This window comes from Syngnathus acus, chromosome 15 (assembly GCF_901709675.1).
Source record: "Syngnathus acus chromosome 15, fSynAcu1.2, whole genome shotgun sequence".
In the NCBI taxonomy this organism is placed as follows: domain Eukaryota; kingdom Metazoa; phylum Chordata; class Actinopteri; order Syngnathiformes; family Syngnathidae; genus Syngnathus; species Syngnathus acus.
The window spans coordinates 3002698-3026133 of NC_051100.1; the positions used below are offsets into that span (position 1 = coordinate 3002698).

The 23436-nt window shown below is 43.7% G+C and overlaps 4 protein-coding genes across 5 annotated transcripts; 1 reads left to right on the forward strand and 3 right to left on the reverse strand.

Annotated features, from left to right (window-relative positions):
- Positions 1-492: 492 nt before the first annotated feature.
- Positions 493-2922, reverse strand: tmem41ab (transmembrane protein 41ab). The gene is made up of 5 exons (XM_037272468.1): positions 2668-2922; positions 1434-1584; positions 1170-1331; positions 898-1036; positions 493-817 (listed from the first exon to the last, which is right to left on the reverse strand). The coding sequence occupies exons 1-5, from the start codon at positions 2808-2810 to the stop codon at positions 600-602; spliced, it is 813 nt and encodes a 270-aa protein (XP_037128363.1). The 5' UTR covers positions 2811-2922; the 3' UTR covers positions 493-599.
- Positions 2923-5801: 2879 nt separating this feature from the next.
- LOC119134614 (spore wall protein 2-like) lies at positions 5802-8370 on the reverse strand. Its single transcript, XM_037271441.1, has 5 exons — positions 8005-8370; positions 7863-7913; positions 7096-7246; positions 6435-6507; positions 5802-6092 (listed from the first exon to the last, which is right to left on the reverse strand). Exons 1-5 carry the CDS (start codon positions 8078-8080, stop codon positions 5802-5804), a joined length of 642 nt encoding a protein of 213 aa, XP_037127336.1. The 5' UTR covers positions 8081-8370.
- Positions 8371-8796: 426 nt separating this feature from the next.
- On the reverse strand, positions 8797-19023 carry bean1 (brain expressed, associated with NEDD4, 1). Of its 2 annotated transcripts, XM_037272467.1 has the most exons (5): positions 18738-19023; positions 15795-15926; positions 10753-10956; positions 10541-10676; positions 8797-9686 (listed from the first exon to the last, which is right to left on the reverse strand). In XM_037272467.1, the coding sequence occupies exons 1-5, from the start codon at positions 18763-18765 to the stop codon at positions 9344-9346; spliced, it is 843 nt and encodes a 280-aa protein (XP_037128362.1). In that variant the 5' UTR covers positions 18766-19023; the 3' UTR covers positions 8797-9343. The 2 variants fall into 2 exon arrangements, with proteins under 2 accessions (XP_037128362.1, XP_037128361.1); XM_037272466.1 differs by lacking the exon at positions 18738-19023 and having other exon boundaries at positions 15795-16229.
- A 43-nt stretch (positions 19024-19066) lies between these two features.
- si:dkey-174i8.1 (arylsulfatase I) lies at positions 19067-22479 on the forward strand. Its single transcript, XM_037272463.1, has 4 exons — positions 19067-19367; positions 19510-20024; positions 20363-20695; positions 20755-22479. Exons 2-4 carry the CDS (start codon positions 19780-19782, stop codon positions 21830-21832), a joined length of 1656 nt encoding a protein of 551 aa, XP_037128358.1. The 5' UTR covers positions 19067-19367; positions 19510-19779; the 3' UTR covers positions 21833-22479.
- The last annotated feature ends 957 nt before the right edge of the window (positions 22480-23436 follow it).

Genomic DNA, 23436 nt, shown 5'->3' on the forward strand with positions numbered 1-23436 from the left:
GCGTTTTATTGTGCATTTTCCTTGACATGGATTTCAAAATATAGTAAAATAAACCAGCAGAGTAAACACTTGTTTAAACATGTTTACATGATTTGATCAAAGAGGAAGGACAATCTCATCCTCAGAGACACACACGATATGTAATAACTGGTATTGTCAATAAAAATAACGATTAAGACATCTTCACAAAGTCCTTAAAGGAACAATGTACAATATGCAAAATAACATAAAAACATTAAGAAAATAAAAAAATGCTTGTTCAGCATGTAAACAGCTTTAGTTGAAAAACATATTTGCTTGAACCTGACATTCCTCTTGATAAAGTTAAGAACTGAGGCGTAATTTTAGTCACCAGCAGGAGGCGCTGCTACACTGAATATCAGCCTACCTGGATGGCTAAAAGTGGGCGTGGGAATCGGTTTAATTATTATTCCACAAACAACACTAAAACATGGTAAGACTTGGGTATAGAACATTTTAGGACATTTTGGACTGCCACATTAACAATGTTTTTTTTTTTCTCACAGTGATGTCGAGGCTTGTGGTGCAATGTCCACCAGTGGAGCCCTCAAGTATTCAAAGTCCTCATCCTACCATCGTCATCGCCTCTTCCGATCACTATCCTGCGTTCCGTCCATATCTTCCACCTTGAGGTGAGCTTGACCGTAACGTTTTATAAGTGCACCGGGCACCAGCGCCACCAGTGCGATGGCCAGCAGTTGGGCCAGCGTGGCCCACGAGAAGATGTCATCCAGAGAGTGGATCTCTGAGAGGATGGCGCCCGTGCGCACGCAGATGAAGTTGTAGGGAATCAAACCTGGAAATGCAAAACCGGAGGAGCGCTTTTTTTAACATGCGGTGTTTGTGCAGTGTCGAAAAAGCGGGGAGAGCGCTCACCGATGAAAACGGAGAAGAAGAAGATGGGCATGGGGATGTTGAGGACAGGACAGGTGATGTTAAGGAACCAGTTAGGGGTCATGGGGAAGAAGCGCAGGAATAGGAGGAAAAAGAACAAGCTGCTTCGGTTTTCCTCTACCTGACACAGAGCAGGAAGAGATGGAAATGTGTTTTGTAACATTTCGAAGTCAAACTAGCTTCAGGCTTGAATATTCATGGCCTACTAAAATTCTCCACGAATTCCGCCTAGCAACAAGGAGAAATCACCATACCTTCCTCTGCAGCAGCGCCACCTTGTCCGGGAAGATGCGAACCACATGCTGCTTCCCAAAGGTGGAGGACAGCAGGTAGCAGAATGTTGAGCCCGTGGTGGTGAGCAAGCACGCCAGCGCCAGCCCCTCCCAGGGTCCGAATATGGCGCCGGCCAGCATGTTCTGACCCGGGAAACAAGAAATGAGACGGAGTGTCTATTTCTAGTGTATTTGCTTGTCCCATTTCGACAGAAATCACTATCACAGGCCGTGAAAGCATCTCACCAGGAAGGAGGAACCGGGAATGGCGAAGGACTGCTTGTAGAGGTATGCGCTGCAGAAGAGCAGCAGAACGTAACCGTGGTGCTCCCGCTTGTAGAACCTGAGCATCTCGGCAAGCTCCCGAAGCTCGTCCAGATCAGACGGGAACTTCAGCCTGGAGGTTGAGAGAAGCAGAAAATGGGTCAAATTGACAGTTTAATTTTTAACCCAAATGTGTTTTGTTTTTTTAACCCAGCATTTTTTTTACTCAGCATTTTTATCGGTGTACTGTTATTCATCGCAGCTGAAACCAAAATACTATGACAGACAGTCTAAAGATAGTCCATACTGATGGCCTTTAAGGGAAATGTCAAAGTTGGATTTTTTTTAAATGCACTTAAATTGCACATGTCTGTCTCATCCAAGTAGCTTTAGTGTGATGATTTACTGTTGCTTGGCCGCCCCTAAGCAACACAAGCTGTGTGCGTGTGTCGTATTCTGGGTAACAAAGCTATTTTGGTCTCTTTACAGCAAAGGAAGCAACTAAAAATGATCAAGGATGTTCAAGTAGTTGACACGGATTTTTGAAGCTCGCAAACGAGGAGACGAGAAGAGTGTTTACGTGAGAGCCATTACGCAATAAAAGTGCCCACTGTGACACATTGCACTCCCCAAACTGTGTTCAAATGTCAGGTGCGCAGAAGATGACCAATGGTGTGGCCTCATGTTGGGCCTGCTGACCAATAGGAAGCTGCGCTGGTGAGAGGCCCAGCAGGTGCTGGACAAGGCCCACGGGCTTAAGTTACATACAAGGGGGCTTTTAGTGAGTGTGTGTTTTTCTGCCCTCGAGTCATGCCTATTTGTGTCTCTCACACAGTTTAGATTTAAATCAAGATCAATTAACAAGTCTGCTTCACAGTTTTGAGCTTCAGGGTTCGAATCTCAACATGGCCAGGTGTCAATGGTTGTTTGTCTACATGTGCCCTACCATTGACCGGCAACCATTCCAGGATGTATCTGGCCTCTCCTCCTTGTTGCTGCTCTCATAAGCACAATGAATACATGTCAAAATGACATTTTGTGAGGCAAAGCCTTAAAAAATGAAAACCAAATTCTTGTTCCAAAAAAAAATACATTTTTTTAAATTGTTTATATTAATATTTGTCCATGAAATTTTTGTATTGAGTTTGCAGAACCACTACTATTTTATTATTGTTTAAAAAAATAAAATAAAAATAAAAGTGTGACCTTGACCTACTTGTAGTAGTGGGGTTCGGGTTCAGGCTCCCCAGGCGAGGTCGGCGGGAAGTGCTCATCCGCCGGCGGGAGATGAGTGGAGAGCACGTAGAGGTAGACGCTGGCCGCCGCCACGGTGGCCGCTAGCCCGACGAGGGAGCGCATGTCGTCGACTCACAAGTTTCTAGGGGCTCCGCTCCGCGACTTGAAGTTTTAAGAGGAGAGAGACGAGGCAGGCGGTCCAGTTGGACGACACACCGACCCCAGGGAGGCTCGGTGTCTATTACCCACCGACACGCAACTCTCGACGGCTCCGGATCAGGTGACACCCGGCGATTGGCAACTTTCTCCGGTAGGACATGGTTTTATTTTTTACGTCTTTAACAAGATATATAAGAACATCATATCTTCTCAACGCGTCAATGTTTACATAGTGAGTCCGTTTTAACGCCATTTATGTCCTAATTGTCGTTTACAAATGGTTGTTGATTGACGGCCATGTTGTAGTGATAGGTTGAGGCCACAAGATGGCGGCATAGTAACAGTTACAAATCCATGTTCACTTTTATGACTCAAATAGAATTATTGGGCTTTAAAAAATACTTCTCTACAAGTGAATTTGTTGAAAATGTTGAAATTTAATTCCATTGTTTTTTTTATGTATGCTGAAGACATTTGGATTTTGGATTAAAAAGGTGAATGAGAGACAAAAGTTGAAAATTCTTGCTTTTAGTTCATGGTTTGGAAATGTAAATGTGTTGAACAACTCAGGACGAAGCACCTACCGACTGTTCGCGTGGATGGACATTATGAAAACAACTCATTGACGCCATCAGACGGTTGCATTTTTCATACGATGCGCTCCCTCTTTTCGACTGTCGACTTTTCGTAACCCTAAACATTTCTCAAATGATTTTTCAAGACAACATTTGATTAGAGCCACTTTCTTTTAATGACTGTTAATCACATGACCTGGCAACTGTACATACAGTAGACTCTGTCCCACATAAGAAATTTTGTCAGATTTATGTCCAATGTCCCGAATAGAGCGTACCTTCAGCAGCCATGACAAAAGCAGGCACGGCCAACAGCGCCAGTAGCAGGAGGACAACGAAAACCCTCATGATTACGGAGTGTGTTCGAGCGGATCAAAAGGTAACAAAAATTCCTTATCTAATGAAGGATACGCCTTGAAAATGGGATTGGCTGACTTGCTTAATTTATCTTTACTGTGGTGGAGGTGTGGACATAATTTTTAGTCATTAAAAATGCTCAAGCCAGGTTCAGGTCAGGTCAGGTCAGGTCAGGTCAAGTTTATTGTGAGATTTGAAACACTTCCATGGAATCTTCCTCGGATTTTTACATAAAATCAGCCTTAGAGGCTTTTGGAGTCTCGCAAAGTCTTGATCATGTAGACTGCGTTTTGATAGGATGCCTGGTGGGAGCGGATCGTCGGCTCCTGGGTCAGACTCTCCCTTCCTTTCCCCCAACGGAGCCTCAGATCGAGTGTTTTCTGTTTCTGGTCCGTCCCCCTCTCTTGTCCATTTCTAAAAATTCTTCTCGACACATTTTTATACGTTGGCTTTCGACCGATTTTATTGTTATGCTCCTTTATACTTTTTAGTGTTCCAATTAACTTTTTTCACTGTCTTTGTAGTTGTTCCGGCCCTTAAAGAAAAATATTCGTCAAAAGCCACTTTATTTAATTGATCGTTCATAAAAACCTGTCAGTCATTTGCCAGTGTGGCAAGTGTCTAAGATGGTTTAGTCCAATTAAGATGATTACGTCAATTACATTTGACATTTAGTGCAAGACATGACTCAGTACGATTCAGTGAAGAAACCGTGCCCGAAAAGACACTGAGCGTTTACCCTTTGGATATTTTTGTACGTATCAACACTGCCTCAACAGTCAGGTTGGTTTCAAATCTGAGTTACATATACTCGGCGGACTTGTTAAGATCATTTAATAAATTTCCAGGGACTTCAAAGACAAACTGGTTTGCACGCCTGTCTTAGGTATGATTGTAAATGGTTGTTCGTCAACGCGTTCCTTGCGACTGGCTTGCGGCCAGTTCGGGGTGTCACATGAGTCACACAAGTAAAATATGTAGGTGATTTCTTGGTGCAGGGCTGCCGCAACATTTTTTTGGTTACCATTTATTGTGAGGAGTTTCTGTTGAATGGAATGGGGCGAGACAACCTGTATACCACTTAACTGCGTTGATGGAAAACAATGCTAGAAGAAATAAATGTGAAATACAGTATCTCTATGTTGAGGCATGGCAGACAACAGTAAATGATCAGTGTTCGCTTCGCAAAATACAGATTGTTTGCGTCTGAATTGTGCGCTGATCAAATCGTGCAAATATACACAAAAGAAATGGTGTGTGCAAGTGAGGTGAAATGATTGATCTATTTAACTGCTCGTTACCAAAACAAAAAACGACCCCACACTTGACACACAGCTTACATGGAATTAAAAAAAAAAAAACAGTTACAAAAATGTTAACTGTATTTTGCAAGGAAACCACCGGACCAACTTTTCAACTTTTTCATTTGAACATTATAAGCTGCTACAATAATAGTATGTCATATCCAAATTACTTGTCCTACATGGACACACAGGTTACATGGAATTAAAAAATAAATAAATAAACCCCATAACCTAACCCGTAGTTTGCAAGGAAACCAACCACTGGACCAAATATCCAACTTTTTAAATTGAACATTATAGGCTGCTACATTAATAGTATGTCATATGCAAATTACTACTCAACACGGTTCGGTACATTTCTTTTGTGTACCATCTGATGTTGGGTGGAATTTTATCTGGCTAGCCTATTTCAAGTCTCTTTCTCTCTCTCTCTGTCTCTCTCTCTCTCTCTCTCTCTCTCTCTCTCTCTCTCTCTCTCTCTCTCTCTGTCTCTGTCTCTCTTTAACTTTTGTGCAAACACTTCAACAGATTTTAAGAAATGTGAGATAACTTGTATGGAGTTACTTAAACAAACATTGAGTAAATATGAGATCATTTATATGCGACTACTTCAACACATGTCTTTTCTATCACACTTAGCAAGGAAAAACAGTCCTGATCAACAACAATCTATGGATAAAAGTTACAGGGTTAAATAAAAGTGAAAGAAGTTCTTTATGCTAAACAGAGTTTTCGTCGTCTTCACATTTATTGTCTTCCCTTGAATTTTTGTCATCTTCTGAATTTTTGTCTTCCCTTGAGTTTTTGTCTTCCCTTGAGTTTTTGTCTTCGCTTGAGTTTTTGTCTTCGCTTGAGTTTTTGTCATCTCCTGAGTTTTCGTCGTCCCCTGAATATTCGTCGTCCCCTGAATATTCGTCGTCCCCTGATTCATCGTCGTCTCCTGAATTTTTGTCGTCTCCTGAATTTTCGTCGTCTCCTGAATTTTCGTCGTCCCCTGATTTGTCGTCTCCACATTTATTGTCTTCCCTTGAATTTTTGTCATCTTCTGAATTTTTGTCTTCCCTTGAGTTTTTGTCTTCTCTTGAGTTTTTGTCTTCTCCTGAGTTTTCGTCGTCTCCACATTTATTGTCTTCCCTTGAGTTTTTGTCTTCTCTTGAGTTTTTGTCTTCTCCTGAGTTTTCGTCGTCTTCACATTTATTGTCTTCCCTTGAATTTTTGTCATCTTCTGAATTTTTGTCTTCCCTTGAGTTTTTGTCTTCCCTTGAGTCTTTGTCTTCCCTTGAGTCTTTGTCTTCCCTTGAGTTTTTGTCTTCTCCTGAGTTTTCGTCGTCCCCTGATTCATCGTCGTCTCCTGAATTTTCGTCGTCCCCTGAATTTTCGTCGTCCCCTGATTTGTCGTCTTCACATTTATTGTCTTCCCTTGAATTTTTGTCATCTTCTGAATTTTTGTCTTCCCTTGAGTTTTTGTCTTCTCTTGAGTTTTTGTCTTCTCCTGAGTTTTCGTCGTCTCCACATTTATTGTCTTCCCATGAGTTTTCGTCGTCTCCACATTTATTGTCTTCCCTTGAGTTTTTGTCTTCCCATGAGTTTTCGTCGTCTCCTGAATTTTCGTCGTCCCCTGATTTGTCGTCTTCACATTTATTGTCTTCCCTTGAATTTTTGTCATCTTCTGAATTTTTGTCTTCCCTTGAGTTTTTGTCTTCTCTTGAGTTTTTGTCTTCTCCTGAGTTTTCGTCATCTCCACATTTATTGTCTTCCCATGAGTTTTTGTCTTCCCATGAGTTTTCGTCGTCTCCACATTTATTGTCTTCCCATGAGTTTTCGTCTTCCCATGAGTTTTCGTCGTCTCCACATTTATTGTCTTCCCATGAGTTTTCGTCTTCCCATGAGTTTTCGTCGTCTCCACATTTATTGTCTTCCCTTGAGTTTTTGTCATCTTCTGAATTTTTGTCTTCCCTTGAGTTTTTGTCTTCCCTTGAGTTTTTTGTCTTTTGATTTTTTTTGCCCCCTGACCATTCTTCTCCTGAAGATTTATTTTCTTCTGAATTGTCATCGTCCCCTGATTTGTCTTCATCTGATGAATTTTCTTCCTCACATGAATTTTCTTCATCTCCCGGATTTTCTCCTTCTGAATCTCGATTGCCGTTTTCGATTTTCCGGATTTCTGTGAAAGTCACACAAAGAGATCGAAATTGCGTTTCCTGATCCACGGACAAACAAGACATTCAAGTAAACAATACAAAAAGTAAAAACAAGAAGGCACATACAATGAATAAATAAGAGCAATGAATACATAATAAATAAATAAATAAATTCAAATTCCAGTTTCAGTTCCGTTTTACGACTCAATTCTATATTGATTTTCATATGGAGAAAAAAGCTCAAAAAACCATTATCATGTATTTCTTTTCTAAATTGCAACTTTGTGAGATATTGTGTTAAGAGGAAAGAATGCAAACATTCTCCTACAATAGAAATGATCACCCGCCGAAAATCAGAGGCTTCTACAACAGCAAATTGGTCAAGCCTTAAGTTTTGACACTCCCTCCGCAGTGGATCAATATTCCGCAATACTCATTGCAAGCTTTTGCATGTAAGAGGTATTTCCTACCTTTTGTTGAAATTTCAGTTTTCAACCCTTGATAAATCAGGTATAAGCTCAATACCCACTCACTTATACATAATCCATGGAACAAATATGAAGCCCAGAAAAAGACGGGTGCTTCCAAAACATCTGCACGTTCGCAAGCCATGGCACATGTGTGAATTTGCTGACTTACCTTTGATCACAGTTTCCAATCTTGAAATATCTCTGATGATGCTCCTCCTTGCTGTAGGAAGAAAAAGTCAATATTCACTTCTCACGATTGTGGCGATCAAATTCTCTTTCCAACGTGTCCCGATACGAAAAGAGGAACATACCTTGAGCACGCGCGGGCCTGGCGTACATGGATACTGCGGAAAGCGCCAGCAGCAGCAAGATAACGTGGGCCCTCATGATCTGTTCCTCTCAATGTAGCGCTAATTTGAACTGATTTGTTTTTAATCGCACAGTGTGTGTTTGGATCAACACGACCGGCTGCTCTGTCAATCAAGAATCGTTTGATGGGTTTGCTCTTTGACTAATGAGCCTTGGCTTATTAACTCGCCAGTTAATTTGGTAGGCGGAGTCCCACTGTCGCACCTTCTCGCTAAGTGCACCTTACTTTATTACCTGTTTCCCATGGTCATATTTTCCGCCCAACGTTCGCTCTGAAGCTCTCCTCCCGACAATCATTTTTACTAGCTCCAAAGATAATCTTAGCAGATAATCATGCCGTGTGTGCTTGAAAGAATATTTGACCTCAACATTTATTTTGGACTCTTCCTTGGTGCTCCCAGAGTTGTCTCTCCTTTGATTGAAACCTTTTCTTCACATACCACTCATAGCTACATGATTAGAACATAATTACAAACCATTACCTCCCTGGTTACATTGTTTGTATACTTTTAAGTCTCAATGCCTTTTCTTTCCAGAACACTCTGAGGTCGTCAGAACAAATCAGAAACTGTTACCTCCCTGTTTGCATTGTTGGTTTACCCTGAAGTCACATTTAATCTCACGTATATAACTATGACTGTTGTTGTCTTTTGTCATCACGTGTGACCATGACCAAAGGTTGCGTCCCAGCCTAAAAGTTGCTGAATGTTAAATAGAGCACAACATATCAAATGTCTGCCTCAAGAATGGTGGCAAAACACTACCTTTTTATTCTAAATGAATCTCTTCAGCTGTCTTGACACCATGATGTCACAAGATGGCACATATTGCTTTGACCAGAGTACAAAAACAGCCAAATACGTAGGTGACTGTGATAGGACATGGATGACTTTTTGTCGGACGATCTTTTAACTTAAATGGCCTAAATTGTCATTTTTCTTTGCCTAACAAAGTTTGCAAAACACTAGTTTGTTTGGTCTTGAACGTTTTGGTAGTAGTGACTTAGTAGTACGTGCTACGGTGTGCTTGTGTATAGTAGCTTCAACTTGAAAATGCCAGTTTGTTTCTGGCGTCCATTGTGTTACCTCAACATGGAGGTGAGTCTTTAAATGACATCCGTTTCACCAGAACCGGGAGACTTTGTTTAGTCCGTGAACTCCCTGAAGAAAAACTTTTCCTTCTGTTGAGTTTCATTCCACGCAAAGTTTGGAAATTAAAAATCTGCCACAGTTTGTGAGGTGGCAGAGGACAGGCGCCAGTGAAAGGTCCAAACAAGTCATCTTACGAGATCTGGCTGATCCCTGACTGCCGCCGGTTGGCGTCCGTGTCCCTCTCTGTTTGATATTTGGAAAGGTCACATGGCACGAGGGGGAGGGGCTGCCCGTGTTCGGCCACCACCGCCTCGTACGGGGGCACCACTTCGTACGGTGGCGCTGCTTCTGACGGGAAGGAGATGGATGCGATGCGTGGATACGCCGAGGGTGGCGAGGCGGTGCCGGCGGTACTTGGACCCTCCTCTGCCCCCTCAGACTCATTCTGACGGGGGTCCCACAGCGAGTATGGCGGGGGGTCGTCTGTGGGTATGTAGAGGTGAGTGCAACCCGGGCCCACGCATTCATCGTAACTGCGGAGAGGAAGAAGAAGAGTATTAGATCCCATAACGGTGTAAACTGGCAAGGGGTGTTTGTTTTCCGTGGTGGCTTAACACTCCAAGGAGCTTTAGAAGAAAACATTTGGACCTTGTGGATGTTAGGAAGTGGTGCTCCTGACCAAAAAAAAATATTTTTAATTTAATTGTAGCTCAAGGCAGACGTTCGAGGCGGTTGCAACCACAAACCCAGAAACAAAATAGACCCTCGCTTCTTGTGCCACTCCAGCCCGAGAAACAAAAAATGGTGACAATAATCACGGGAACTGACGATGCACTTGATAAGGACGACATCACAAGTTCCCGTCACAAGTTGTCCTCTTTCATTCACTTGTTAAAAGAAAAAAAATCAAAGAGATGTTTGTCATGTGAGAAGCGTTTGTCATCTGATAGCACTTAACTGCGGAACGACAAGAATGAGAAAAGGATTTATTTGTGGCAGCCCGATATTGCAAAATAAAATCATGGAAATAGAGGGAGGACGTCTGCCATTACTTAGTTGGCTGATCCAGTCACGTTGGTCACTTCATATCTTTTCATTTTTTTTCTTTACACTTACATGGCAGGAGGACAGAGGAAGGGTCTATTTGAATTATTTATTAAAATTGCCAATTAAACCAGCTGACATTTTAGTTCAAACACAGCCTGACTTGGCCTTTTTAGACACACACGTATCCAAAGGGCAGCAAAAGTAGAACCAACACATCCTCATAAATGAATGAGCACAAAAAGAGGTCAGTCAGTTAGTGTGGCACTGTAACTTGCTGCATTGATGAAAAGGTAAACAATCTAAATAATTACAGACGAATAAATAAATGACAGACGCTCACCGTGGTGGAGAGTCGGGGTATAAGTGGTTGACTTGTGACAGACTGTAAGAGTCAAAGTCCAAACCGGGTGGAAAGTCTTCTAAGCAGGTAGACCTCAGTTCTCCGACAGAGCCTCCGAAGGAGTAACCGTCCGGACCTAGAAGGTTTCGAGGCAAAGTCGGGTTTCAAACCAGGTTCAGGGTTCGGGTCAGGGATGTGAGCCTTGTACGAACCGTAGCTGGCTCTCAGGTGAGGGTTTCGTAGCCGGCTGTCCTTGCGCAGGCTGCCCACGATGATGGTGACGCAGGAGAGGAAGAGCACCAGGCCTATGACGATACCCGCCACCACCAGCGGAGACACCAGGAGAGACGCTTCGCCCCCAGACTCGCGCTCACTCCTGCAGTCCGGGTACTCCCCATGGCTCTGGTTCGAGCTCACTGGCGGAGTGGAGGGAGAACCTTGTTTTATGGATTCCAATGCCGTCATTGGTGGTGACGTAGCTGTCGTTTGCATTTTTTTTCATATGCTAACTGAAAGGACATGTATGTTGGCATGATATGCGGCCATTGTTAGTGGAGTTGTTCCCATCGCTGACTTTTATGCAGATGGTATGGAAACCATGAATGCAAGCTGCGTTGAATCCAGAGTTGCGTGCCAAGCGGCGTGTTGCGAGGAGAAAGAGTGAGAGCGCAGTGTGGCGGGATGTCATGTTACGTAACAGCTTTATTCTCCCGCACACACTATCACACACACTACAGACTCCTTCTTATCCCTCCTCCTTTGCCATCTTTCCTAGCCTCATCATTCCTCCGGGGACTCACTCCACTTTAGCGTGTGACAGATAATTAGAGCTACACTTTACACACCACGCACACACTACACACACACACCACACACACCACACGCGGCGTATCCTTCTCAGCCGTTTAACGTCTCATTGCTGTTTTTTTTTTTTTTTTCCTTCTCGGGCTTGTCGGTCTTCATCTTCATGACATCTTCCTTGCAGTTGCGTCATTCTCTCCTAGGGGAGTGTGTTTGTGCGAAATGCTAATATTTGTAGCGTTTAGTTCAACGTGTGCTCATATTAATGATGTCGAATGCTACTGTAGCGGTTATTCTATGTACTACAATACTAGTACAATATTTATATTTGTATAACTCAAAGCTCGTGATGACAATGAGGATGTGATAAAACATCAACCAAAGAGCAAATCATGTTAGCAGAGAGGACACAAGGATGCCTCGGAGCGCTCGTCTGGCGTCTCGGAGAACAACGTCTCGGGAACACTTAGTGGCGAGAGACCAATTCTCTCGTGTGAGGAATGGCTGACAGCAACACAAGAACGGAAAACACAATTATCCACGCTGAGACGAGACACTGGAGACAAAGTTAGATCACGCGTTTGGAAATTAGATTGAAGTTTTATATCTGGAGTGGATGAATCGGGATATGAATATGTTAGGAAACAATGTTTTGAGAAATGGGAACGGATAAGACAAAAATATTGCACGTGTATGTACCAAATTCTCTGTGCTTACAGTAAACAAATTGTGTTTTTCTTTTCCAAACTACAGCCGTGGCTTTCGGTCGGTGTAAAAAACAGGATTGTAGAGGATATGACATTGAGTTCATCTTGACCGAAAACTACACTGAGCTTCAAATAATTGCTGTAGTCACTCTTCTTTTTTTTAATTGATGCAGTATAGTGCAGAAGTTTCTTGCCACCTAGTGGCCGCCAGTGGAATTACACATAAAACAAACCCCAATCAAACAGCAGAATGCAACATGGTCTTGCCTAAATGAAATCAATTTGAATGCCTTATATATTTAATCGCTATCGTAATTATGAGAAGAGGGGTCGCATTTCGATGACTTTCAAAATGTTTCAGCCCGAGTTGAACGTGCGCCTTAAAGTAATGTACTGCTGGCTCTTTGTTGCCCATATTGCCAGAGCATTTTCACTGATCTTTCCATATCGACAGAATATTGTGAAAATCCCACTTTGATCAATCCATAAATGGATGTGCTCATCGGGATCGGCCCGATGAGGTCGAACGGTCACAAGGATTGAAGCCAGATTGGCTGCAGTGCTTTAAATCCATCCACGATTGGTCGATTAAGAATTTGATCAGTGGTGAAAATAGCATGTTATCTGCTCGAAGCAAGTTGCGCCAACACACGCTGCTCGCACTTGGCTGAGGCCGCCCGGTGGGATTCGGGATGCATGGCGTGATATTTTTTTATTTTTTTATTATTATCGCTCTGCCTGTGTGGCGAAGGATATCTCACCTTCTTCAACACTCGCCTGCTTTTTCGTTCTCACCTCTCGGAAAACAGCTGCTCGGGCTATTTACATATCTTTATTAATTGAATGAGGACATTACCAGTAGTACTAGTTTAAATATTTTCCTGTGACCAAGGAGATAATGTTAGTAACAACAACGGTACCATCGTTACTTTACAAAAGTCATTCGTTACACAAATCCCTCACTTGAATGACAACACACAATTGGCAGATGTTCAAACGACAACAGAAACAAAAGCTCTTATCTCCCTTTAAATTAGATTTCCCTTTACTCTGTAGCTATTGTGGTTTTTTTTTATACACACTAAATCTTTGTTAGTCGCAGCTTTGCTCATCCCTGTTCCGATTTTTCTTCGAAACATGATGTGGGCGATAACGAGTGTCCAGAAAGCAGCGGAGGAGATGATCAAATAGAGGCGGAAAGGGGAGGAAGAGGCCACATTTAATCGTGTTAACGCAGCACCGCAACATCTGTCTGTGTTGGACACACAAACACACATTAGCAAAAGTAGTCGCGCTGCAGTGCTGTCAACAGCTGATCTGTCTGTTTTACGATGACATTTACCCTTTATTTCTCCTTCCTCCCTCCCTCCTTTTCTCATTCAGCTGTTCCAAGTCACCTCCCTCCATTTGTTGCCCCTCACCCTTGGGAGTGTTTCTGTTCTCCCATGATACCCTTTTAGCTAGCTGGGGACAAGACATTGTCAGGGAGAGCAGACAGGAACATGAGATTTTTTTAAAAAATCAATTAGCCGATTAATCGGTTGTCACGATTTTATCTTACCAAATATTGGAATCGGAATCAGTCTGAAGAAGTCCATTTTTTCTGTCCTTTTAGCTTGCCTGCACCATGTCAAACAGTCAGCGCTCATCTTGACCACCTGCGGTGCTCTTTAATTGTCGTCGGGGGTGTTAGCGAGTGAGCCGGAACAACCTTGCCCATCTGAAACCTCCCCGCATACATATGCACAAGGCTCATATCCATTTAGATAGATGCAAGCCAGCCACCCTTATGGATGCAGACAGACGCTTGGATGGCCACATCGGGGGAAAAAAAGCGCTGTTAAAAGCACTTTTTTCCCCGCGTCCATTTCCATAAAACGCGGCGACGCGGTGATTGATAGCTGGCGAGAGGCGAGACGAGGCGTGGCGGCACGCCGCTGATGGATAAATGATGTGTGCAGCCACGAGGAACACACGCAGATTCCATTTCAGATCTGCCCGCATCACAGCGGTGCACCCCCACACCCGCCGTATGTAGATTGGCTTGAGTCTTGATCATCCACTGATAGCACGCCCCCCCCCCCCCTACACACACACACACGGTATTCGCTTTCATATTACTGCAGTGTATGCAAGTCGACAGTCATCAGGGGAATTGAAATGGTTAGCACAGAAAAAGTATGGATTTAGGATGTGAGTCCTTTGCCATTATGTGGCAAAAGGTACAATGAAAATTGCAATGGCGTCGCTATGGCGATGCCCCCCCATCAAATATGCCTGATGTGTCAGGCCAGATATTTTTATATTTTTTTTCCCCAGGAATTTTTTTTTTCAACATTTGCTTCCTACAGGGAAAATAACCACTATTTTTCTGAAGGAAATTTTGGGTTCACAAAATAAAATAAAATAGATTTCACGTGAGAACCTGGTTCTTAGACTCACCTAAGCACCAACTCTCACCTAGCCCTTCCCCTGTATAACTCATTTAAAGTAATTTTTGGTGGGCACTGGCACTGCTTTGACATTATTAATTCCTGTCAAGTAATGCAAACACATTACTCTCCAACCACAAAGCAGCAGCATGCAAAATGTCAACCTTGGCCATTGGAAGTGTCTTATCTCCACCCAGCAAGACATCCCTGAGCTTTTTATCCATCTCTTGGCTTGGCTCCCTTTTGGGAAGCACGCCCCAGGTGCCAGGATGGATGGGAAAAGGGGGGGGGGGGTGGGATCAGCTAAGGATGTGAATAATACATCAGAGGAGAAAGGAAGGAAGGATGAGGTGATGAGAGAGAGGAGAGAAGGCGATTTAAAGGGCAGGAAGGGAGCGCGGGACTTGTCCGTCCATCTGTCCCCCCACCGCGTCTCCCGGACGCCTCCGCCGTGGTCAGGATGCGTTGCGTAAGCACGGATTCATCTTTTATTGAAGCATCTATAAATACTGTCTGTTGTTCTCTTGGGTTTAAAAGCTCAACCTCTGATCCGGTTATAAATAAAGAGGTAAGATAGCCACCGAGCAAGCCACTTTTCCCGTGCTCGGTTGAAGTGAAGACCTCACACGACATTGCGGAGCGTGCATACTACTTGAATGCAAAATGCTAATGTAGCATCATTGGTGTCATTGGTGCTACGGTTTGGACTAGCAACTGAGTGCTTCTAATGTGATGGGAATGGAAGGACGTCATTTGCCCGTTATACACGCTTGCTTTGAAACGATTTGATGAAATTGATTGACGTTGTGAAATTGGCAACCAGCAGAGGTGCTGTTGAGTCACAACGCAAGGTGAAAAACATCGTAAGAAAATCACGTTGAAAGAACCGATTACGAGTTCATTGATTGCTCGGATTTCTGTCAATTGAGTTGTTGATTCATTGCGTCTTGAAGAAATTGCCGCCAAACAAAGTGTGCAACTTTTTTTTTTTCTTATGACTGATAGTGGATAATTCCGAGTATTCAGGGAAAAAAAACATCTTAAAGTATCGGTCTGACACGGGTGGAATCTCCTTCTTAACAGAACTGGGAAATCAAAGTAAATGATAGAACTATAAACTAATGAATATAAATGTTTTAAAAGACATTCAAAACCTTTGTGAAAAAGGAAAAAAAACGATACAATTCCAAATCCGTTATTTCCCCATTATGAATATTTAACATCACTGTAAATAACTGCATTTCACCATGTAAACAAATGTCATGAGCCTACAATTTCAATTTGACAGCGTGAAATCACAAGAGCTTCGCTTACCTGAGCAGATCAATTTCATCAGCATGAACTCACAGTGCTTCCTCCCAGCACATCTCAATGGGCAGGAAGCCGACTTCAACTGCTCGCCGACACACGCGGATGCTGCTAGTGCTCCGATCGCCACGAACGCCGCTGAGGATGGAGGGAGGGAGTCAAATGGAGGAGAGAAACAGAGAGAGAAATAGAGAAGGCAAAATAAAACATGGAGAAAAAAAAAACAATCAACACAGAGCATGGAGATGGACGAACATGATGGCAGGATGTGAAGGAGGCGTGCGGCATCCCAGCCTGCTGTTTATAAAGCCTCAGGCACACTACTGTATGTGTGTGTGTGTGTGTGCCCTGCAATTGTTCATCCTCTTGTCTTTGCATGCTGCTGCGGCACAATTTATGACTAAATAGGCGAATTGCAGAGTAGCTCACTATGCAATTCATGAGAAAATAGAGTCTAGTGCCTTGAGCTGCACGGCTACGTTAAATTAGCTCTCCCTATTAAATCATTGTGTTTCCGCCTTGGCCACCAGGGGAGCAGTATAATACTGATATACAGATACACAATACATAGAGACGGTCACAAGTCCTTAGTAATATTTTTTATTTTTTTTGCAGAAGATAAAGAATATACGCCTGTGGGGATTGTCACATTGATCATGATCGTTTCAAATTAACACAGTTTTTACTACTACTACTCCTACTACTAATAATAAATTATATTTATATTGCACTTTACATTGCAAAGAATCTCAAAGTGCTACAGAAACGCTTTTTACTTATTGCTGATCAGCCGCTGGATTTAAAGAAATTGGCGGAAATCTGATTTGATTTAATTTGTGTTTATATGAGTGTGTGAGTCCATTTTGGATGTGAATGTATGTTTTGTATTGCCGTCTGTTGGAACATGGCCGCAGGCTTTAAATCAGCCGTGTCAATCTCATTTTTGTACTCAGTTAGCCTCCGTTATGGCTGTCAATTATATACAAGATATCTTATATAATGTCATTATATACAGAATAGGCTACACAACAAACTGATGAATAACTAGCTTTGAAATCATACACGACACTAAATACTGTTCAAATATTTTAAAAAGATGCATGGTAATAAAAATTGTTAGCAATATCTGTAGTTTTTAAAAGTGAAGAAAATTTGCAATTTTAGTATTGGTACGTGCACAATTTGTCTTCGTAGTTATACCAGTCAGAATACGACGAGGTTAAACGCGGCACTCATTTGTTTCGTGATCAAAAAAAACAAAAAAGAAACAAATTGAATTGACTTGCCGACTGCCTGTGGCAATCCCGCTGGCAGGCGGCTTCACTTTAGAACGCTGCGGTTCGGTTTCCATTGAAGATAATGAAATGATTACCGATTCTAATTATCGCGCATATTCTAATGATCGCCCAGTTTGTGTTAGCGATGACATATAAATAAAAAACATTAGGACTGATTTGACAGCACGATTCGACGTGCTGTCAGAATTCTGACTTTGACGTGAGAATTCCCATTTTCTGACTGTAAAGTCAGAATTCTGACTTTATTCTCAGAATTCTGACTTTAAAGTGGGAAATACAGATTTGATCAAGTGTTAGCTAAATTAGACAAATGACATTTCAATTTGCGCTCGTATTTTTCCTCCAGTTAGCTGCTGATGCTAAAAGATGCTAAAGGGGGAAGCAGCAGACAGGAAAGGGCACAAAAGGGAATCGGCCCTGTCCTGAAGGTTTAGCATCACTCCATCATGTGCCAGGTATTCTCTATGCGTGTGCGCTTCCTCATCCATCTCCTCCCAGATCAGCCTGACAGTCCATTAGGACCACACGTCGCCCTCATCCATTCACAGCGACAGGCCGACTTATCTCCAAACGGGGAGCGGATAGACGGTGTGTGCGTTTCGCTGTGACGGCAAGGGTCCCGCTGATGGGCGCTCGGTGAGGAGGTCAGCGGTCAGAGCCTTTGAGATCACTTTTAATGCGGCCTGTCCCCTTTTCAAATAGCAGTAGGATCATTTTCATTGATAAAAGAGCGAGCGAACGCTTTGAGATTGGTGTGTAACGCTGACATTTACATTAGAACAACGCCAAAGCCACTTTGAAGAAGAGATTTCGCTTGGTGCTGGGGGGGGATGGGAAACCCACGCTCACATACCGACAATGCGAACCCGGTGGTATTCGCACAAAAGCGTCCGGCAGCCTTTCTGTCAGGTCCGCGAACGTCAACGCACTTTGCGGCTCCAACGAGAGAGTTTCAAAGTGTGTGGGAGGAAGAGGAGAGCAACTGGCTGAGCCAAAAATCACTACAACACGCCTACGATATGCCGGTGTTTGTTGTGTGTGTGTGTGCGTGTGTAGGTGCGTGTCTGTGTTTAGTTTCACTTCATTTCACCATTGCATATTTTTTTACTCTTGTAATTTTCCATTTTTTTCCCCTTAGAAATACAAAAATGCAAAGACAGAATTTCAATGCAAAATATACAAACCACAAACAACTTCAAATGGTAGACGGCCTTTGTTAAAAACAGCTTAATCACTTAATGAGGTATGAATCTGTAGAATTTCACAGGGTGGCAGCTGTGAGCTGACTCATTTAACAGGCATTTTAATGTGATTGGTTAATTCCGAACATAGCTTTATCCCAGCTAGGAGGGTGTGGACCGTTTTACAACTACATTACTTTCTTTATTTTTATAACAATTTATAAGTATAATGATAGAAACAGTTTTGAATTGCTTTGTCTTGGTCTCCATTTTTTATGTTACAAAACCTGACATAAGAACAGGGGTGTGTAAACTTTTTCTCACTTTCAAATGTTGCTCACCAAACACGCTTAAACTGCTTTGTGTTTTTGTATTCTTTCATTTCATGATGCACCGCAATGTCATTCACATGATGAAGAGACGCAAATGACACACACACACACACACCCACGTCATCGAGCCACGCTTACCTATGTAGACATCCGAGCGGCTGCTCATGAGCTTTGCGTGCTTGTTTGTATCGTCACAGCAACATGGACGCCACGTGAGGCTGGTTCCCACCTCTCGGGACGTGGCCCACCTCCTCGGAATAGCTTCGTTAGCGGTCAAACTGGCTCTTCTTCTTCCTCCTTCCTTCTTTCGTTCCTTCTCGGTCTTTTTTCACATCGGCGCAGGAGCACGGCACGGCGCCTGTACCGACCCTCCTCTCTTTGTCTGCCTTCTCGTTTTTCTTCTTCTTTGCGTGTCCTTCCCCGCAGGATAGTCTACTTCAGCATCATCAGCATCCCAGCAGCATCCTCCTCCTCATCCTCCTCATCGTTCTTACCGTCGTGTTGAGCACTGGCGCCCCCCAGCGGTAATAGTCTGGTGGTGCCGTCTTGCTGGTCACATAAAGCGTTAGATGAAATATCGAATATGAAAATATAAAATAAAATATAAACAACTCAGGCATTATTAGTCAATTTCATAGTAGTTGTTTTTTATTCAAATGCAACAAGCAGTCCTCATGTTCAAAATATGAAAATGAAAATGTGTTCTTTTTTACTTCCCCAAAATTCTAAACTATATATGTTAACAAAAACATTTTATTATGAATTTATGTCATTTTTCATATTGTTTTGTGGAAGCAGAAAACAATGAAAACATTTGTTTTGGATAAAAAGTTTTTTTTTTTAAGGAAAACGCACAATGTGTTTTACTCACTGTAACAACACTGATGTTATCTGACGTTGTAACACCGAGGGATGAATTTTCAAGTGTCCAGGTTCTTATAAGACTCTGTGGTCATATAGTACTCCATTGTGCGTGGATGCGTGTACACACCAAAGTTGACCTCGATTTCCAGTTAAGGTGCGAGGCGCCCAGTGGAATGTAATAAGCTCCTGCAAAGGTGTGTCTTCCCATACACATCCAGCAGTCTTCAACGTTTCCCAGCATTTTACTTTGCACCCTGCACAACATCTCAGGCTACTTCTGCAGTAGGCTTCCTCCCCCGATTTTCTGCTTTTGGAGATGAAGAGAAGAATCTGCTACGCGTTTCTCCTGGCGATCTGGTTCTCAGGCTACCGGGCCGATCCCCCGGCGCCGCATCTGATTTTTATCATGGCGGATGATCAGGGTTACGGCGACGTCGGCTACCACGGCTCGGACATCCGCACGCCCGTCTTGGATCGGTTGGCGGCGGAGGGAGTGAAACTGGAAAATTATTACGTTCAACCCATCTGCTCGCCCTCTCGGAGTCAACTCATGACAGGACGGTCAGTAACAGTTTTTTTTTTTTTTTTAAATACACAATTCCATGTCATTTCAAATTGATTATTGCCACTTTTGGTTCAAAATTAGTCAAGCTAAACAGAACAAAAATAATTATTTAAGGAATGCATGTAAACAGCTAGCTTAATGCTAATGGGAATTGCAAAATGCCATCGTCCAGCTAGCATCTATCTATTGTCTTAACCCTGTAAAAAAAAAATTTATGATTGGGGATTTACTTGTAGACGTCAAAGTCTCTCCAAAATTGTTGTACGTCAAAGCACTGTTGACCATTCTGTGAAATTATTTCCTAAATTCACGGCAGTTTTTCTTTTCTTGTCAGCTACCAAATTCACACGGGCTTGCAGCATTCAATCATCCGTCCACGTCAACCCCTCTGCCTCCCCCCGGACGTCCCCACCCTGCCCGAGCGTCTGTCGGAGGCGGGTTACGCCACGCACATGGTGGGGAAATGGCACCTGGGCTTCTGCAGGCCCGGCTGCTCGCCCACGGCACGAGGCTTCCGCAGCTTCCTGGGCACGCTCACCGGTAGCGGAGACCATTTCTCCTATCAGAGCTGTGACAATGCCGAAGCTTGTGGATTTGACCTGCATGACGGAGATACACCGGCGTGGGACATGGCGGGAAATTACTCCACTCTGCTTTATATTGACAGGTGAGAGTTGCAGTTCTTGGAAATCTTCATGACCTAACATGGCCCATCCTTCCCAACAGAGTGAAGCAGATCCTGAGAAGTCACAACTCTAGCACGCCCCTCTTCCTCTACCTTTCCTTGCAAGCCGCCCACACACCCCTGCAGGCACCTGACCACTTCCTGGACTTGTACCCGTCCCAGAGCAATCGCATCCGCCGTCACTACGCGGCCATGCTCAGCTGCTTGGACCACGGCGTGGGTCAAGTGGTCGACCAGCTGAAGGCGAGCGGTCTTTATGAAAACTCCGTTGTGATCTACTCGTCCGATAACGGTGGGCAGCCTCTGTCCGGAGGAAGCAACTGGCCGCTTCGGGGCGGCAAAGGGACATACTGGGAGGGCGGCATCCGGGCGGTGGGATTTGTCCACAGTCCCCTCCTGAAGGTCAAGGGGGTGGTCAGCAAGGCGCTTATCCACGTCTCGGATTGGTACCCGACGTTGTTGTCACTGGCTGGTGCCCCGCAGTCCCACCGAGGATTGGACGGTCACGACGTTTGGGGCGCCATCAGCGAGGGGCTCCCCTCACCTCGCACGGAAATCCTCTTCAACATCGACCCGGTCTCCAGGAAACCCGGGGAGCCCTACGACAAGGCTTTGGTGCTCAACGGCTTCGGGATCTGGGACACGGCGGTGAGGGCGGCGATCCGCGCCGGGGATTGGAAGCTACTGACCGGAAACGTGGGCGACGGCGACTGGACGCCACCGCGAGCCAACAACGACGGTCCGGAGCGCTGGCAGGGCCTGGAGAAGCGGCGCAACGAGGTGGGCAAGTCGGTATGGCTGTTCAACGTCTCCTCCGACCCTTACGAGAGGTGCGACATGGCCCGAGCTCGGCCGGAGATCGTCAAGCATCTCCTGAACCGGCTGGCGGAGTACAACCGCACCGCAGTGGTGCCGAGAAACCCACCCGACGACCCCATGGCGGACCCCGAGCTGCACGGCGGGGTGTGGGGACCCTGGCTGGGACTGGAGGGACAAGATGGAGATGAGGTTGGCAGAAAAAGCAGGGCGACAAGAGTCAAGCAATGCAAGTTGTGCAAATTAAAAGCGCTCTTTAAAAAGGTGAGGTCGCGTCTGCAGAAGAACGCCGTGTTCTTCTGAGGACATCGTGTTCTGCTACAGCCAAAGACATTGCGGGGGGGGACCTTAAAAGGTCCAAACAAAATGTAGTATTCTGTCATCAGATGTCAAACACTCGATTTGGGACTTATGATATACGTACAGTGCTTAACAAAATAAACCACACCTATTTAATTCCCTCAGGAAAACGTTTTCATCACCAGGTAGCTATTTAGCGGCTAGCACGTGATACAGCTACCGCAGAAAATGCCTCTCGTCCGTCTTGTTTATGAATATTCAGCTATCCTCATTTGCCGATTCTGGTCAATTCCCACGACAGCCACCCACCATCAGTCCCTCAGCTACCCTCTCTGCAGCTCCCCCTCCGTTTCCTCATCCTACTCATTTTTGTCTTGCGCACGGATCGAGACACACTTTCATAATCAAGGTTTGTAACGTATGTGTCATATCAGCATGTGCAAACAGCTCAATAAATTCACTGTAAATGACTTTAAACTTTCTTTTACCTCCTCACTCATTAGATTTGAAATGCCACCATTTTAGGGTGGTACAAATTGTAGAGATTATGTATATATGTTTGAAACCCGTATTTTAAATACAATGTTGACCAGACTTAAGTTTATTTGGCACACCTATAGGGTCATGTAGCCTCAAGAGTGCCCCCTGCTGGACATTAAAAACTCACACTTTTCCAACGTTAACAGGCTGTTTACTGAAAGGCCATATACATTTAAAGCCCAACATATTTTCCAGTACATAGAAAAATATTGCTTACTCTTGTGATTCTTACTAACTGACTAACCAAAGCTTGTTAACTGCCTGTTTCAAAGGACAAGAAAAAAGACATTGCTGGCTGAGACTTTTGAGTTGGATGCCCACACGAGCCTTTTCCAGTCTGCTTCGGATGGCCTGTGGAAATAAAGCACCGTCACATGCTGTAAATCACCAAGGAGATGTCACACAAACGCATGCCTACACACACACACACACACACACACAGGCGGGCGGGGAACACAATGCATTCAGTACGTGGGAGGGAGCTGTCGTATCCATTATTGGCTGATGCTCATTTAAACTTAACTGTGGCTTCTTCTTGTGATGCTCATTTTGTCAAGCTAGCCACATTCGAGCCAGTGAGAACTAGTTTGATTTTTTTTCCCCTCGTCATTTCCCCATCAGAGTAGTATGGCTGCAATATCATTTTTTTCTTTTTTACAGAAAGCATGATTTTCCCCAGATTGCAAACATCCATCAAATCTATTGATATTTCATGAAAGATGAGAAATAACATTAACTTACGCTAACATGCACTTGCACCCAAACTACTTTGCGAGTCTTTTATCAATCTCTGACTGACACTTTCTGGGATGGTGGCCGAGCGTTGCTCTGATGAATAACAAAAAGTGCTGATCCACAATGTATTTATTTTACATAAATGAACAACTTTTGGGTTAAAAAAAAAATAATTTCTGTAGTTTTTTGTCACTCTTGGGGTCGTTTTTTTATGTAGCTTTGCCACAGAGATGACAAATAATAATTGTAATTATTCATTTAAAAATGAATATTAATGGGGAAATTAAATTAATAGTCATGCTCATTATTTTCACACTGCCAAAATACACAAC